At 36.8% G+C, this 19,107-nt stretch overlaps 1 protein-coding gene across 1 annotated transcript in view; it reads right to left on the bottom strand.

The window, feature by feature from the left end:
* Positions 1-19,107, bottom strand: part of raver2 (ribonucleoprotein, PTB-binding 2) — a 67,619-nt gene that overhangs the window by 45,306 nt on the left and 3,206 nt on the right. Inside the window, exon 2 of the mRNA XM_052559706.1 lies at positions 15,625-15,691. Within this exon, the coding sequence (XP_052415666.1) occupies positions 15,625-15,691 (67 nt within the window). The remainder of the gene's footprint in view (positions 1-15,624; positions 15,692-19,107) is intronic.

The raw sequence follows: 19,107 nt of genomic DNA, 5'->3' as shown, positions 1-19,107 counted from the left end.
TTGCTAAACACTACAGCACCCTGAATGAGGATTCAGCCACTGTGACATAGACGCATGCAATCACTGTGGTTTTAGTTTACAACTAGGTCCCTGGCAAAGAGCAGACAACGCAGCTCTGTCCTGGTACTGTGCTCGCTATGGCTTGTTAGGCTCCGTTCAGACTGGGTGCCGTTACCAGATGGCGGCAATATCTTAACAGACCAAGGCCATCATTGCTGGGCCAAGTTTGGGTCCTTCAGGCTGTGCCTTGACAGAGTGTCCTCCCCCCACTAGCTGCCTTCAGCAGCAGAGCACAAACAAGCCTTCCCCCGCTGCTTTCCACCATGTCAATTATCAAGCATTCAGGCAGACACACATACACACTATCACAAACACGCAGACAGACGCTCTGTGATCCAACTAGTATTTTATGGCGTGTCAGCTGGCAGATCAGAGATACACAAACACACATGCATACCTGTAGTTCCCAACTGCAACTATATCGATACGAAGTTCACCTACCCTAATGTTTAATATAACACTAGAAAACACACACAGCTATATCGCGGCATGTCAATTACCACTGAAAACACCCAACAAAGCTGACAGCTGCCATACTGTAGATTTGTTGTGGTATGTATTCTGATGAACATGCAAAAGAACAAGCAGACACACTCATCTGGTCTATATTGTAAATATAGGCTTGGGAAATTAATCTGTTTTTGTTGGAGATGGACGAAATGCTGTGAAAATTGTTTAATTTAAGATGTGGAAGTAGAACCGATCACCAGTGATAACCGCCTGATTCATGCCGGTTAGAAAAGCTGTCCAATAATGTCTGCATAATATGAAATAATATGACAATTACAAAAGTATTAAAAATTAGTTTTGGTGATATTAAAAAGTTGGTTTGTTGAATGACTTGTTCATCCTATCCTTGAACAGTTAAATGCACATACTTGTATGTCAAAAAGCTGCTATTTGCAAGTAACCTTGTAAACATAGTAATTTAGGTGTTAAGTGAAAGCAAACATCTGAGAGAGAAAACATGTAACAGTATATTGAATCCGGGCATCTCTTAAAGTGACAGCAGTCTAATATTCCTGCTGTCTGTCATTCATGTTAATCAAACATCAAAAGAGAAAAAATCTCTAACTGCTCTTGATTAAATCACTTTTTTTGGGTCATATTGCTTGTAATAAGTTTCTTATTCTTATTTAATCGCTGAGTGTTTACTTGTCTTTAGTGAGTTTTGTTTTTAGGCTAGTATTTTTGTGTGTGTGTGTGTGTGATATTGACACTGGTGACAAGAATTATGATATTTAAATAATTATTAAAGACCTTATTTAAAGCAAAAATAACTATATTATGATACATGTATTGTATATATATATATATGTATATATATTGTAACCGTAAAATAGAATTACTCATATTGTGATATAAGATTTTGGTCATATCACCCACCCTAGTCAAAATGTATTAGTTTACAAATGCACTCAAGTAAAACCATTTTGAGGTCATAAAACAGTACTGTGTTTGTTATAATTATTTTTGTGAAAAGGAATAAAAGTGGTTGGTGCAGTGAATTTTATGTATAGGTACGGTTAGATTTCAACAATGTTGGTTTAGGCATGTTTTTTCCAGTGAGCCTTTGTTGGAGGATCCACCACCATTAACATGGAGTGTCCTAAATAAAATCTCCTTACACAGACAGCACAACTATCTATCCAAAATAGATCTAAAATGGTCAAAACAGAGAAAAACGAACTAAATAAAATTGCTATTCCCATTTCCCACCGCGCAGCAAAGATGCTCCATAATGGAACGGTTAAATGCTAGCATTACCCAGCCTCAATATTCAAATGTGTTCTGCTCTTCAGCAGCCACGACTTTGGCCTTTGTCCTCCTGTGTGTTCATGTTTGTGTGAGAGTGTGTGTGCTCCTTCACCAAAGCCGCCTACATTTGCCACTGCATCAATTAATGATGATCTCCTTCTGCTTTCCCAGCATCAGTCATCTGGCTGAAGTGGCTGTCGGGCCGAGCAGTAACTCCCACACGCTCCCGTAAAAAGCCCCTCTAAAGCTTCAAGTGGACAACGAGACCCCCACGCTGCTATTGGATCCATTTGCAGCCCCCTCTCTCGATCTTCATCATCTGTGAGACTGAGATGCATGCTGGGTGATTGTTATGAGTGCTCATGCTGTTTAAATGACGTACATCTTATCACCTGAATGCATGCATCACCTAAATAAATGGGTCTGAACCAGTGAAGATCATGTTATCTCAACTTAAAAAAAAGAAGAAATTACTTTTAGCTAAACACACACACACACACACACACGAAACAACAGCTTCTCAATGCTGTGATGCAAAAATTATTTATTATTTGAAATTGCATTTATACATTTTAGTAGTATGTGTTGTACTGCCTTTATACCGACTTATAAAATAAATAATAAAAGTGCTTAATTAATAAACAAATATTAATAATAATAATTAATATAAATAAATAAAAATATCTAAAATAACAAAAAAATATAATAATGAAGGCACTACACATTTTGTTAAAATATTTATTAAAAAATATTTAAAACATATAAGAATAATCTTTAAGAATTATGGGAATTTTTTAAACCTCTGAAGAAAAATGTTTGTACGCATTATAATATCTTGAGGGACTTAATTAAACACCCTAATTTTCATGTAAATAATGCAAAATAGTCCTAAAAATGTTTAATTTTATTTAAGCATCATTATATATATATATAATATATATCTTTTTTTTTTTTGACATGTTTTGTGAGATTTACCCAAACTCCTTAACCATGTATTTCTCATTGTCAGCAGGGACGAACACAATGCTCCTGTCCCAATTTGTGATTCTCGAAGGACAACTACAACATGACAAGAGCCAAGAGAGTGGGCAGCCATTTCTGGTGTGTTTCCCTCATAGATCACACGTGTCGGATAACTGCAGTTTTAACGGCTATGATTTGTCACTGTACGTGCTGATGAACTGTCCGTTGGGAGTGAATGTGAACGCTCACACGGCAATTAATTTCAGGGCTGCAAATCAGTCATTTAGAAACTGGGCACAGCAAACAACAGCGCACATAACAAGAATTGAGGCGTGAAATGACAGCATGTGGGCTTCTAATGGTGTTCTTCTCCTCCCTTTGGGACTTGAATTCAGCTGTTATCTGTGCTGTCTCTCTGCGTGATAAGCCACTGTTGAGAGAGATCAGTGAAGAGCTGTCACAGGCATGAGAAGAATCCTGAGATGCTGAACTGATGGCTGAGCGTTTTTATTGTATTGTCTGCATAAACGTCCATATTTGAAGGATCTGTACTGTGGGAGACAATGTATTCTAAATATGTTACTACATCCAGGAATGAAAAAGTAAAAATAAATAAAATAAACTGAACTGTAGAGCACTGTTCTAAGGAGTATAAAGCTGTAGTCACCCATTGTGTTTTGTAAGAGGCACACAGGGAGAGCATAATATAATATAATATAATATAATATAATATAATATAATATAATATAATATAATATAATATAATATAATATAATATAATATAATATAATATAATATAATATAATATAATCATTGTAAAACATTTAATTATATAAAAAAATATATAATAACATTTTTATCAGCACGAAAACTCTCAAGGTGTTCAGTGCTATTAAGCTTTGCCAGATGTTAAAAACAACATCTATAAAGTATCTGTCACAAAGCTTAATACAGCATCATGTTGTTTTTCTGTTAGTCGTATAATATAATATAATTAGTGCTGTCAATCGATTAAAAAAAATTAACTAATTAAATCGCACAATTTTTTACAATTAATCACGATTAATCGCGATTAATCGCAATTAAAAGACTGAAACTTTTTGGATATGTAAATGTAAAATGTAAATAATTAATGTAAACTCAAGACAAAGAAACTATTTAAATTCAAAATATGATTGTTTATTGGAATTTTTGTTTAACTTGTAACACAGATTTTCTCATGTAAACAACATACCTGCAATAAACCATCAATATCCTCCAAATTAACTGTTGGCTTGAAAGCCATATTTATTACAGAAATAAAAACACAGGCATGTAAGTACAATTTGAGTTTCAAAACAATCAATGCCAATAAAAAACAAAAATGATTTCCATGTTGAAGTCTAAGTGGACTGCAAAAAAATTCCAAAGTATAGTCATTGCCAGTGCTTTAAGTGGGCCGGTTTGCACCGGTACTCAGTACCGCCACTTCCAAATATAGCTCTTGAGCGTACCGCCACCTCTCCGTGCGCCCAGAACGTGCTTGTAGCGTACCGGTATGTTCATTTGGACATCTGTTTTAATAGAGGTTTTAATCTTTTACCTGCACTGCCGATTTTCAGAGCGCCCTTCACAATGCAAGCTTCCTAATTCATCCCACCCAGAGCAGAAACTACATTACCCATTCACCCTTAAGTTATACAAGTGAATAGCGCATGTGTCGCTTTTCCCACTGTTAAGTGTCAACAACTCAACGTGGCCGGAGAAGGTGTGTGAAACTCGTTGTGAGTTATACTAAAGCAAAATCTTGAGTAGTTATTGTCTGATAAACATTAAGAACTGTCTGCGGAGGTAGACTCGTCCTGCAGCCCCCGCTGGCTGCTCATTGGCTGCAGCATCTTTTTTCTAAGTTCTAAAAAAATACCGTAGACGGCAAGGCACAAATTTAGATATTCATTTATGTAATTAATCTATAGCCTATGCACAAAGACAATATGATCTTTTTGTCCCCTTTTTGTTTTAAAGCTTGATGAAGAGAGAGAGCGCAAGTTGCTGCAGCTACGAGGAGGACAGTGATGCACGCGTACAGGAGTGATTGACAGTTCGCGGCACTGTGTACAAAAAATACTCCGCTACACAATTATTTCGTTATTTTCGTTTAAGCTTATTAACGTTAGCGTTACAGAAATGTCTGATTTACGCACTGTTAAAGTCATTGTTTTTTTGTTTTTTTTTAAACAATGACATTTGAGTTCATGATTTTAATGTTGCTGTTTCTTGTGGCAGACTAAATGAAGAGTAATGTTTCTTGTGGCAGACTGAAGAGTAATCCGAAACTGAAACTTTCCGTCTAAAAGTCCTTCCTTGGTCTTATCCATATTTCTTTGCATGTTGAACACACATAGGCCACAACTGGAAATAAAAAAAACTGCAACCGCGTTAATTGCGTTATTTTTTTTTAACGCGTTAAATATTTCAAATTAATCGAATGCGTTAACGCGCTAATTTTGACAGCACTAAATATAATATAATATAATATAATATAATATAATATAATATAATATAATATAATATAATATAATATAATATAATATAATATAATATAATATAATATAATATATGTTAAGCTATTAAGCTGTTAAGCTCTTTCTATGACCATATCACTCACAATCAGCCGGTTTTCATCTTGTAAACAAACATATAGGCAATTCTACAACGCAAAAAGCAAAAGGGTTTAATCACTTAATTAGATAAATTGACATAACCATCCCAATTTTTTTTTTTTTTATGCTTGGAAACCAAAAAAAAAAAAAAGCTTTACAAAAGGTTCTATGAGCCCCTCTCAATCACAACTAGCGCAGTAGCCCATGAAAGGCCAGAACATTGATGGCCTATCAAAAATAATTGGGCAAAATCAGCAGGGCTGTACGTGAACCCTTATATATAATGAGGCTAAATGAGGATAAAATGTATGCAGAGACTTTTATCAAAGACTCTCAACTTCATGGTCACTAAGGCAGCTTCAAATCACTCTGCAGACATTTCAACTGCATTAGTTGGAAAGAAAAGTGTCAACTGACAGTTAGTAGGCGAGATCTGAAGACCTCAAAACAGAAAAACTTGAAACTGAACTATGGATGCTGTTAATAAAGCAACAACTGATAACAAACTTTCTTCAGACTTGAATTTTCAAGAGCTAATCACATCTTCATGTTATGCAAAGTGTTTTGCACAAAAGTCTGATTGTTCACAGGAATATAAAGGTATATGAAATCTAAAATAATACAGTATATGAAAAAATATTTAAAAAATACAATATTTAGTAGGGATGCACCGATACGGGTATTGGTATCGGGCCTGATACTGAGCTCTTGTACTTGTACTCGTTAAAATGCCCAATACTAAACGCCGATAGCACAAAGAATGTGATAAGTGCCATATTCAGACAAAGAAACATAGACAACAGAACAACAGACAGCAGAATGGAGCTATTCGAGATTGAGGTTGTCTACGTAGGATATTTATGCATTGAATATAATGTTAAACATTCAGTATTAAATGCCTGTATAGCTGATGTGCGTGAGCTGATGAATCTAGCAGCCTGTGTGCAATGCGCTAGGCAGTACGTTACTGCCCCTCTCGTTGTGAAATATATTTTAATGGGCATAATTAAGTTTGAAAATAGTGTGAAAATAACCAAAGGATATACAGTCAAACCAAAAACTATTCATAGACCAGATATCATTTTTTCTATTTTTTTTTTTTTACTAGTGGGTGCAGGACACTATAGTTAATTTATGGAAGTGAGGATAGCAAAATAAAATACTATGACAAATTATACCCCAAAATTCTTTAAACAGTGGACTACCAGTTAAACAGACTCAAATATGAAACCAAAAATTATTCAGACCAAGTCTGGGGAAAAAATTTATGTTCAGGTTTGCATGAACCTGGATGACAGCATGCCCAGGAGACTACAGACAGTCATTAAGGCTAAGGGTTGCCCGACTAAGTATTAATAGTTGTGTAAATACTGTCATACCAACAGCTGTCTGAATAATTTTTGGTTGATTGTAATCCATTACATATCTTTCTATCAAAGTTATCTAACATTATCGAGATGAATTTGTTCTGACACAGTGAGTTCATGAGTTTTTGTCATGTTTTATTACCATCTTCTAAACTATAGAGAATAAACAGTGATAATGTGAAATGTTGAAGGTGTCTGGATAAATTCGATTTGACTGTATCTATTTAATAAATTAAGTTAACCAGCTAGCATTATACATGCTCATTTGGTTTCTGTACCCAATAATTAAAAAATTTACAAACGCAAAAGAAAAACTTAAGTGTCAGTATCGGGCTAATATTATTCCACTTATACTATGGTTAAGACATTGATCAGATTATATATTTCAAGGTATTCATCCAGTTTTTTTCCTTAAAACTTAATTAATTTCTTATGCATCTAATTCAACGCTTCCGTAGGTAATTCCAAAATGTAATTTTAGACCAAGTAACTGTTTGCGCCGTTGATAGCAGACTAATAATTCAGCTAATAACTAAGTTTCTACAGAAAGAAAGAGAGGGATTAAATGTGTGTATTACCTATTTTACCTATTAATAATATAAAATAAAAATAGGAAAAGCCAAAATGTAATAAGATCATAAAAGTAAGCAAAACCTTGATGGTCTGAAATTTTTACATGCAAATTCAAAAATTTAGCAACTAGTTATGTAGTTTAGTATCTAACTAGGCCTATTGAGCCAGTGTGGTTGGGCCAGCGTAAGCGCTTTTGATCCGTATGTGTCTTCATTACAGGTCAGTGGAGTTTACACAAAAGTCCCATTGTTTAATTTTAATTCCCATGCCCACCACATCCATTGTCATTCCACCGCCTGTCCGGAACACCATACATTCCTTCAGAATTCCATCAGGGATTGGATGCCCCTATTGAAACAAGTGAGCGTTTTAATTCTATAACTAGAGGATGGGAAAATCCAGGATGGCTGACAGTAAGTTCTAAGTGTAAAATTACCTTCTTTTTTTTCTCCCCATAATGCGCAGCTATTAACAATTGCTTTCAAACCACGCAGCCTATTTGTTGGACTCACTGAGGTGAATCTTGAGTAAACTTTGCAAAGGAGATGGAAGATAAATATTCCTCATTACCTAAAGAGAGGAAGCAACAACCAGGAGCAAATCCCTCAACGAGAGTATGCGCCTCTTCACACACACACCCTCTGTTGTTTTGTAATTACAGGGGAAAACGTCTTCACAAGCCACTCTTACCACCTCCATTAAGAGCAGAAATACAATAAAAAAAACACAAAGCAGACATCAAAACGTGGATTATTTGACTGGAAAAGCTATGCAGCCATGTAAACAGGAGGGAGAGAGGAAGGTCTGATCCCTAATGGCCTTCCCAGACACTGACAATTCAATTAAATGCACTAGTGTGTAGGTTGTCTTGTATTACTTTCTTCTCTGCACTTTTCTCCCTCTGCTGTGAGTCTGTACTTTCTACATCACTCCTGAGTGCAATAACAGCTTCTCTCAGATTCCAATTGCCAGAAATACTTAAACAATAAACCTATGTATGCTTATAAGCAGAAAAAACAATCATTTCATCCATAAGAGATGTGATGTGAATAAAAAAAATTATCATGTATTTTCTTCTAAAACGTCTGTCCTTTTCTGTCCTCCTGTCTCTTCTATTTGAGTGAAACTGCTTTATCATGCTGCTAAAACATTCATAGAGAAAGCAGAAACCAGATTCAAATAACATTCCTAGGAAAGACATGACATGAAAAAGTTATTTTAAATTGTTGTAATTTCCAAATGTTTCTGTTCCTATTGTATTTTTGATATAATGAATGCAGCCTTGGTGAGACTTCTGAACAGCAGTGTATATTTTATAATTTATGCCAAGAACTTGAGTGGAATGTCGAATGTTGATCTAACCAAATAGTGTAAACATACTGGCTCTGCGATGCTATCAAAACATTGCTCTGTTTGTTTGAGCCACCCAAAGATGTCTAATATAGCTTGAGAGAGCTATCTGTTATTATCTGCATGGCATTTACTCTGCGTATGCAAGTTCTGAACCTACGCCACCTAGATGTAGTCATCTTTGCTTCATGCTAGTTACAGCCCTAAAAAAACCTGTAAAACACAACACATTTGCATCAGTCTACATGGGATAGATAGTACACTAGAGGTCAGGCAGTGTGCCCCATAATTTACATCATCAGCATTCCACAGACTGAACATACCACTCTGAAGAAGAGCTGCTTCTCTTTACAGACAATCCAAACATTTATAAAGCTGGAGGGCCAGCAGCTGCAAAAGCCTTGTTTGGCATTTAAAAGACATGGGGGAGAATTTGAACCTCTCTAAAGAGGCTTTAGAAATGAAAGAACAGAGTGTGCATGCAAAGCTGGGCTAATTTTATTAAACTCAGCTTGTCTAGATGATGTTTATATGTATTTGTGTTTTGTGGCGGGTGCATAACATGAGTCTAAGCACTGAGGACCTCCATATTCTTCCCAAGACACACTTTTATATTCATGGCAGACTGAAACGACCTTACAAAGATATAGCCAGCAAAACCTGAAATAAAGACGTGTCAGATGTGACATCTCTGAGATCAGTAACAATACGGACTTGTGCTTCTAAGAACGGACGTTTGAAATGAGAGCTTGCCACTATTGTCACTATTTCTGTTTTGGAAGGCAGCTCTTCCCTGGCAGGCCTTAAAAGCATATGTTCAGATCATTTAGCCTAGGAACATTCATAATGCAGTATGAAGCAACTATAGCATGAGGAAGAAGGGGGAGGTGTGTGTAATTCCCTTACTGTAAGCCTCCAGCATTGGGAATATCATAGCATATTTCAATTCCGGGCTGCACGCCAGACGTGACAAGAATTATTTTTCTGTAGGATTACCCCCCCCCCCCCACAATCTTCCACCATCATATAAGCTGTCATTCTTTCTTCCTTCTCTGATTGTCTTCTCTCCCTGCAGTCTTTATCAATGTATCCTCGCCTTTCCTCATTTCCTCTTTGGTAATTCCTCATTCTTTTTCGCTCTTCACAGCTCTTTACTTAAACTCAACTCTAACTGCAAGAGCAGGTCTATATGCCATGTGAATCACTCGTTTTTAAATCGTTCAACTTTTTGCAGGCACGCTGGACTCTGATCCTTGACATCGGAGCCTCTGCTGGGGTGCTGGCAGGAGGTGACAAGCCCCGAGCGGCTGGAGGATGAGATCATCACGGTGTTTCACCTTTATCCCCAGATACTGCTAATTAGAGCATGTGGGAATGTTTGCAATGCTGCCAGGGGTTTTAGACACTGACGACATTTAGCAGCCCAGAATCCCAGCATTACATGAAGGTGCAGGATGATAATCAGACTTAGGTTTAGCACTGGACTGTGCAAAATACCTTTGTGTGAAATATGCAGCTGTAATTATTGTAACCGTGCAGCTGAGGCTCAATTCATCAGTAGCCACGTGCGGCTTGGCTACGGCTGGCCACAAAATTTATGCGATATATCAGCCAGTATTTTGCAGTTTTGGTAATGGGGCTTTTATATTGACAGTGCGAGGACTTTTATTTTGACAGCTCTGAGAATGAGAGCATACTTCTATAGGGGGTAAACATAAACTATGGCAAATATATAAATATATACTTTTAAATATCGCACTTGTAATGCGGGAAATTCACGCAAATATTTCATCATGAAAGATGCTTGCAACAGATTATGGAATATATCATTTGCACGTGCTTTCGAGTCTTACAATTTTAAACATTGAAGTGCGCAATTCGGTACTTGAACGCTCTGTGACTGGGTAACCCTTTCTGTGAGCCTCACACCCAAAACATGGGCACATAGAGACAAATCTGAGAGTGCGCGCCTTCGCGTGTAAATGGACAAATACATAAAAAAATAATATCAAAGTGCCCCTCTTGATGAGTATTCATGTAAACAGTCGATTAATACTAAACATTGTCATTATATAGGCTATTACGTTAATGTTAACAGTTGAGAAAAAAAAAAAAAACGTTTGATCCGTGCATGAGGTCTTAAAGAGACCGCAACCTACATACAGTGTTGTAATGTAAAAAAGTAAAAATACTTCGTTACAGTACTTAAACTTTTTTGGGGGGGAGTATCTGTACTTCAGTTTTTATATTTCAGACAACTTTTACTTTTACTCCACGACATTTCCTAATTAAAATGTATACTTTTACTCCGATACATTTCCTGTAAGTATATTAGTTACTTATTACAAAACAGTCAGAAGAACACAGACTGCAGGAAAGCATTTTTGACCTATCAGTGGTCTGGCGTTTGCAAATTAGACTTCTAAACACTTTTGCTCATGAAAACAAGTGCACGGATGATTTCACTTTTTCACTCAAGTCGAGGCTGGGCTGTGCGATATACAGCATCGTCTGCAATAATAAGCTAATTGCTGTTGTAATGATGTGCAATCTGACGTTATCAAGTAGTCTATATCACCAAATCATACACAGAGTGCACGCACATTAATTTATTAGTCTATTAAAACTCAATATTCCTGGCATTCTAAATTGTAGACAGCAATATTTTTTCTGTATGCTTTTTATATTTATATAATTTAATGTAGGCCTAGTTAACTTAATCTGTATCACACAAAGAGTACCGTTTTTCTGCAGATGCATAATCACATTTAATAATCATTTTATACAAGGTCAATAAAGCAATAAGTGATTTAGATTTTAGACATAATATATCTTGTTTTTGCAAAATTTTGCCAATGAAAGTAGGTCCAAACAAAGATTATAGCACTGTTTTGCATCTCTGAGCAATGTACGGTGTTTACTTATTGAATGAATCAGCTTTATGAACTAATCGGTTGAATAAATGATTCAGTGATTCACTCATTAACACGGTCAAATGGTTTGTTTCTGAATGAATCAGCCGTTTGAATGAATCAGTTGAATCTCAGTGACTCACTCATTAACATTCACTTGCTGTCACATTTGAACAGTTTTTTTCTTCCATGTTTTAAATTATTTAAAATATCAGTATTCAACGTTTTATGTTAAAAAAACAAATCATTAAGCCTATTTATGCATCTGTAACTGAAGTTTAAATGAATCCACGCCCCCTTTGAGATACATAAACTATTGGCTAAATGCCATTTCAGATGCAGATTCCAGAAATGAAAGACACTAAGTACCGGATGAAGTGCTTCTTATTCTTACCCAAAAATATGAAATGGAATAAATAGTTAGAACTGAGCACAATCTTGCTGAACGGAGGTCTTACGGGTTTGGAATGACATGTTGGATTATTGATGACATAATTTTAATATTTGGGTGAACTAACCCTTTAAGTACGTTTAAGATTTAAAAAATACTTTTTATTTATACTTTTGTTATTTTAAAGTTTAAAAGATTATTCTAGTATTTCTGTACCTGAATATTACTGTTAAACCTACCTGAAAAACTTAAAGCACAGTTAAATTTAGTTGTATCTTGTTATTTTATTTGTTTGTGCCATAGCTTGTCATTAATCTGACTGTTTACTTGTCTTTTTTAGTTAAAATAAGTTCAATTCAGAGTTGTTGTTTTTTTTAAGTATCTTCCTCACAATATAAATATGAATCAACAACATTATAAATTGTAAAACACAGACTGGGCAACAAAACATTTAGGTTGAATGACTGTAGTTTTAAAAAATGGCTAAAAAAATACCCTCACTCCCCAGCAGCCACAACAGATTCTTGTGTGGGCTCAGGACAGACTCCGCATGCTGAGAGAAGTTCATATTCCTGTGCACCTCAATATGGTAGCAGGCATCCTGTCAAGGCAGGGGCCAACGCCTGGGGAATGACGGCTCCACACTGAGGTGGTGAAGCAGATTTGGAGAGTTTTTGGCCAGGCTCAGGTGGATCTGTTTGCGACTCGAGAGACATTGCACTGTCCCCTCTGGTACTCTCTGACCCCAGTGAAGCTGGATGCCATGGCACAGACATGGCTGAGGCTTCGTCTGTACGCCTCTCCCCAGATCGCTCTGCTCCCAGGAGTTCTGGAGAGAGTGCGCCGGGACGGGGTCTGTCTGCTGCTAGTAGCCCTGTTCTGGTCAGGCCTCGGACCTGATTTCACTCTTCGATGGCTCTCCATGGGAAATGCCCATCAGGAAGGATCTCCTCTTACAGGCGGAGTCCATTCCCGCCCGGAGCGGTGGAAGTTATGGGTGTGGCCTCTGAGGGGGCACAACTCGTAGCTTCCTGTCTTTCAACCAAGGTTGTTGAGACCATCTTCCAATTCAGAGCTCCCTCTATGAGGAAACTGTATGCCTTGAAGTGGAAACTTTTCACTTCTTGGAGCAGAGACCGACAGCTCAACCCAGTTAACTGCCTGGTTGGTACAGTGCTGGAGTTCCTGCAGGTCCATTTCTCCACAGGGTTGACCTACTCCACCCTGAAGGTCAACGTGGCGCCCATTGCGGCCTACCAGGCCCCTTTCGGTGGCCAGGCAATGTGAAGAAACCCCCTAGTTACACGTGTCCTCCATGGTGCGCTGAGACTGAGGTCTCCTGTACGTTCTATTGTCCGTACGTGGGACCTGGCTGTGGTGTTAGAGGCTCCACAGCCAATTGAGGAGATTTCTGATGGTTACCTCACACATCCACAGAGCTGCCCTGTAGACAAGGGCGGACCATTTGTTAGTTTCCTATATTCCCCCTGAGAGAGGTGTATACTGACCCTCCGTTGATGGATAGTAGATGCCATCTTTATAGCCTATAAGTCCTCTGATCTCCCCTCCCCCTTGGGGGTCAAGACTCAATCCACTAGAAGTCTGGTAGCCTCTAAGACCTTCTTAGCAGGTGTCTCTATGCGGGACATTTGCAATGCTGCGGGTTGGTCCACGCCCTTAACCTTTGTCAGGTTCTATGGCTAAGATATGCAAGTCACTCCAGTATCTTTAGTTCTCTCACCCTAGCTGTGCAGGTTCCCACACTAGGCAGAGATTTAAGTCTGGTGGCATGGGCATTCTTGTTCACAAATCGTTCTTTGATGCAGTTCGAGTTCCTGAAGAGGAACGTCTCAGGTTACGCATGTAACCATGGTTCCTTGAAGGAACAAGACGCTGCGTCGCAGTGCCACACTTCCCGCATCTCTGCCGGCGCTTGCTTCATTCCTAGAGGCTAATGCTGGCTTCGCTGCACATGCTTTTAAGCTTCCTGGTCTCTGGTGTCACCCACCTATGACATTTCACCCATCCATTGGACTTATTACAAATGTGATTCAGAGCTGGTCATGCTGGAGGCATTCCCGAAGCATTCTCCGATGCAGCGTCTCGTTCTTGAGGAACTATGGTTATATGTGTAACCCGAGACGTTTTTGTGTACATTATATATGTGTATATTGTGTATATTTATTATGGATATATATATATATAAATACAAACACATGAATGTATTATATTTAAGAAAATATGTATGTAAATAAAGAATGTTGATACAGGAACACTTCCTACTTGGCTACATCACTTTATGCAACTCAGAATAGATTTCTCTTCTGATGAACCCTATTACTCTGAAGCATTCCAGCTTTGATCATTCACAATTTTTCATACTGGCATGAAGATATGCCAAATGATGCTAGAACATTTTAACTCAGCCTTCCACATCTTGAAATTAGAGCTGATTTTTCAACAATATTTCAAAGCAAGTTGCTTGTGGCACTTTTCAAGACACTGCTAATTCTATATATGTCATAACAGTTCTAAAAATGTGGGAATGTTGAACATTTGGCCAGGTTTGCGTCTACGATTTTGAACTAAATTTTGAAGAAAGGATTGATGCTCCCATCACAACAACATTCAGAGAGGATTGCTGCATTTAAAAGAGTAACTGTCATAATTACAGTAGCTGAAATATTTAAAAACAATTTTCTGAAAGTAAAATGCTATTTGATTTGGATCAGTACACGAAAAAAAAAAAGATACTACATTGGTTGCACATCATGAACAAGTCTAAACATATACTACACCCTTGTTTCCTGATCTGAGTTGGTAAAAGGTTGTGCCAAATTTAGACAGTCCAGAAAATTATGTGTCTGTGCTGTTTGTTTACATTTCTAAGGCATGGAGGAGTGTGAATATAATATATAATTTCTTTCATACATTTCTCAGTATGACTAAGCCTTCCAGTTCCAAGCAGACAAGCTTTTCCTTTTATTCAGGCTGTGAAACACTTTTGCTTAACTTCAGAGCATTTTGTTTATCTTCCGTTATTTATCTTCAAGAATTTATTACCATATGTTAGACTTAAAAATTGTTTTTCAGCATGAATGACAAGCTTGGTTTGTTTCAGAAGTCACCATGAGCTTTCAAATGGTCTGGAATCCAGATGAAGTAGGACGTATTAGATCATTAATTTAAGTGATGGACTGAAGTTAAAATAATATTACATCTTAATTTATTATTCAATTATAATGAAGCTAAAATTATATGTGAAATCTAAAATGCACTGCTTATCTAATTCAGTATTTTGTACAGAACAAAAATAGAAAGAGGACAAATCAACACAGTGACAGAATGTACAAACTCAAAAATCCTCAAAGCTTCTCTTTACTTCAAAGAAACAGGCAACATTTTGGCAGTTACAGAGCTGAGACCTTTTATCAAGATAGAACAATTCTCTGTAAGTGCTCATTCAGCACCACATGAAATTAACATCTCTGGTGTGTTAAGTAGGCAAATGTGTGGTGTTTTTCGAGAGGACTGGATTCTGATGGCTCGGGTGGAAGAGAACCATTAGAAACATGAGAGCAGTAGCATGACTGAAGGAGGCCAATTACCTGTTCCTTTGTTCCGGTCCACAAAACAGTATTTGAGCTCGTACTCGCGTAGAATTTCATGGACCTCCTGGGGAAAATGAAGAGAGAAAAAGTGAGCAAATTAATGTATATTTGTTTCATATATCAGAAATATATATTATTATCAGTTAATTCCTCAAATTTGATTGACTGAGCTTTGTTCCTCTTTCATTTACTGGTAAGTAAATGGAAGCCCGGTGTGGAACTGAAGCTAAAATTGTAAATAAGCTTGATATATTATAAGTTATATAACAGCATTAAATAATCTAAATTGTATCAGAGAAAGACTACCGTTGTCATACCAAGCTTATACACTACAATACAATTTTTTTATAATAATAATACAAAACAAACAAACAAGCACATCACAAAAATGCACTACATATAGTAGTAGGCTATATTTATCCACTGCATTATTGCGCTGTACTCTGTGGTAAGGATTCAGTGGGTCTCTATTGCAGCAGAAATTGAAACAAAATATGACTAAGTAATATATAAATGTATAGCCTCATACTAGAGGTTAGTAGAAATCCATAACAGGTTTAATAATGTGTTAACTTTATACAGAAATAATTTTGTGCATGCATATATTGTATAGTGCTGATGATTTAATTTGTGTGAGGAAAGAACGTTGGCACATTATGTGATGTTGTAATTGGCGTCCAGCCATCATTGAGAGACAATCTGAGACATAAAATGTCTCTTTCAGAAGGGTTTCTTTATTTTCTCAAATCAAATAAAGGTGTATAAACATATTTCTGGTGAAACACATGAAAAGAAAAACATAAAATATCAAAGATTCAGTGATAATAAATTCAGTGCGTGATCATCCAGATACAGTATATGTGTTGCCATACAAATGTGATCTTTTATCATTATGAAAATCAATACAATGAAGGTGTGGCAATGAGAATAAGGTTTCCAGCTGCAGTCACACAAAGAACAGGAGTGTCCACTGTTATCCATCAGATAAACACACACATACGCTGTCTCATAAATCTCTTCCTTTTTCCTTATATGCACACAGCAGGCCCTGCTGTCACATCCCGAGCGTGTGTTCACAGAGATAAACCAGAGGTGCCCAAACTGGCTTTGTGTTTTCTTAAGCTGGTCATAAGGAACATCCAGAAGGACACACATTTGATTATGACAAAGGGACTTCTGGATTCAGAAGGGGCCATGGCATACTGCAGCAGCATGGGGCTGTTAATGTGTGCTGTGCTGAGATGTACTTTCATGTAATGCCAGCGGTCCGACAAACAATGATTTTTCTGAGGACCTAAAATTGTGCAATTGAGCAGTTTAATGTCTTCTGAAGAGACGTGAACAGGTTATTGGATTGGAGCCGATTTAATTTAGACATTCATTTACACACACTGATCAATGCACATCAAATATGTTAAACAAAAGCAGAACTGTGTTTGCTTGATGCATAAGAACAAAATTTAGTTCTGGTGGAAACTCAAACGTGCTTGTCAAGGAGAAACCTCATTGGTTCTTGCACGTCAAGCAAGACCTTCCGTTTACCATATTTGATGTGCTCTACGTATATGCACTAATCAATGTTTATATGTGAATGAAAACATAAAAACTACAAAAGACCACTCGATTCATAATTAATTACATTTACAACACTTACTTTTCAGATCTTGAATCGTCAAAGATTTCTTCACATGGACTTTTAGTGGAAGTTTCATTAAAAATCTCAGGTTTCATTAAAAATATCTACATTTGTGTTTCAAAGATAAACAAATATTTTTGGGATTGGGGCATGAGGGTAAATTATGTAAATGATAACGGAATGTGATATGACACCCTTTAATAAAATAAAAATGTTTTTTTTTTATATTTTGTTCTTTCAGTTTGGATATTGTTCAAAACATCTATTTTTGCTTTCCGCAGAAGAAAAAAACAATGAAACCTGTTCTCAGACGGTGATGACGCATTTCAAAGGTCATCAGCATCGTAAATTGTGCAAAGATTTTATATTTTCTTTTGTACTGTATGTACGTTTATAACACTATTCGTATTAAAATATATTACCTTTGCATCAAATCATGAAAAACAAGTTCATTCTGGTGTGAGGGTGTTTTTAATACAGCGGCTGTGGGAGTAATGGTAAATTTGACATGGTTCTCTCTTCTGACTGATGTTATCAATCTTGTTTTTTCCCCTTTTTAAAAGTCATGAAAACTCTACCGTTGAGTTTTTCTTATGCTGTTAGAGCAAATGGAAAAAAAAGATATGTAGTCTCGCACTGACCACTATAGAAGCTCACCCAACGACATCTGCTTCTTAAAAACAAGGAAATGTAAAAAAAAAAGGTCCATACAGTTTTGGATTGACATGACTGTGATTAAATGATGAAAGACAGACATGAGTATTTGAGATAACTTAATAGTCATATATGTCAAACTATTAACACATTTATTTCCTTTAATATGTATGAAAACCGTATCAAATTAATCAGTGACGTGCATTCTTATATGCTATATAACATAAACTACTTTTTTTTTTCAACTTCACATCCTGTACAGTCCTTTGGTAAATGGAAGTACACCCTTGTCTAATTCATTTTCTTTGCCATTTCAAAGAGCAGTGCAACCCTCCCCCTGCCTCTAATTAGAGTCAACAAGACACTTTCCACACAAGTCTGCCTCACTTCTGGCTTTCTCTTAACACAGCGCATTATACACATGCATTGTAATGGCCCATAAATGGACAGAAAGCCTGAGTGAGCATCTAGATACAATTAGATATGGATCACACTGTCAAAACCAGCATCGGCCCACAATGAATCAACTGAACATTTTGGACGGTTGAAGGCTAACAGAAGGAAGGGGGGTTACTGCCCTTGATTAATGTCTATGTGCCTGTTCACCAATGCAACACAGGTCATGCTGCATGTGACTTAATCGAATGCTTTACAGTCTGTTAACAAGGGGATTTAAAACTAAAAGACGAGTTAAAACCAAAAGAGAGTCATTTATCAGAGTAAGAGTATAAATATGCTCACGTGTTGATCATTTTGTACTGCTGAGAACTCAGACGCATTGTTGTCTCTGAGAAGACACAGCCAGGATGAGATGTGTAATGTTGTGTGAACGTGTTGTAAAGCCTGTGACACTGATGAAAGCTGCTAGCTACTACTATATATCACTACAAAACAAGCAATTTTCACTACACTGCTTTTTGACTTTTATTCTGCAATGTGCAAAAAATGCTAATTGTGCATTTGTAATTTTCACTCTAGTGACTGTCTTTTACTAAACTCCTCCTCTTGCTATGTATATCTATAGTGACCGGCTAATGTATCGGAAGTCTCGCCCATATATTTACTTCCACGTTGAAGAATAAGGTGATTAGTATTTTGTTCTTTCGCGCCACACCGCTCAAGTCAGCTGCTGAAAATTATGTCTAAATCACGATTGCTGATGAGATAAGATAGAAATATCTAGTGGAAAA

This window comes from Carassius gibelio, chromosome B6, assembly GCF_023724105.1.
Source record: "Carassius gibelio isolate Cgi1373 ecotype wild population from Czech Republic chromosome B6, carGib1.2-hapl.c, whole genome shotgun sequence".
In the NCBI taxonomy this organism is placed as follows: Eukaryota; Metazoa; Chordata; class Actinopteri; order Cypriniformes; family Cyprinidae; genus Carassius; species Carassius gibelio.
The sequence above is the reverse complement of the archived record's forward strand: the minus strand, read 5'-3'. Positions and strand labels throughout refer to the sequence as shown.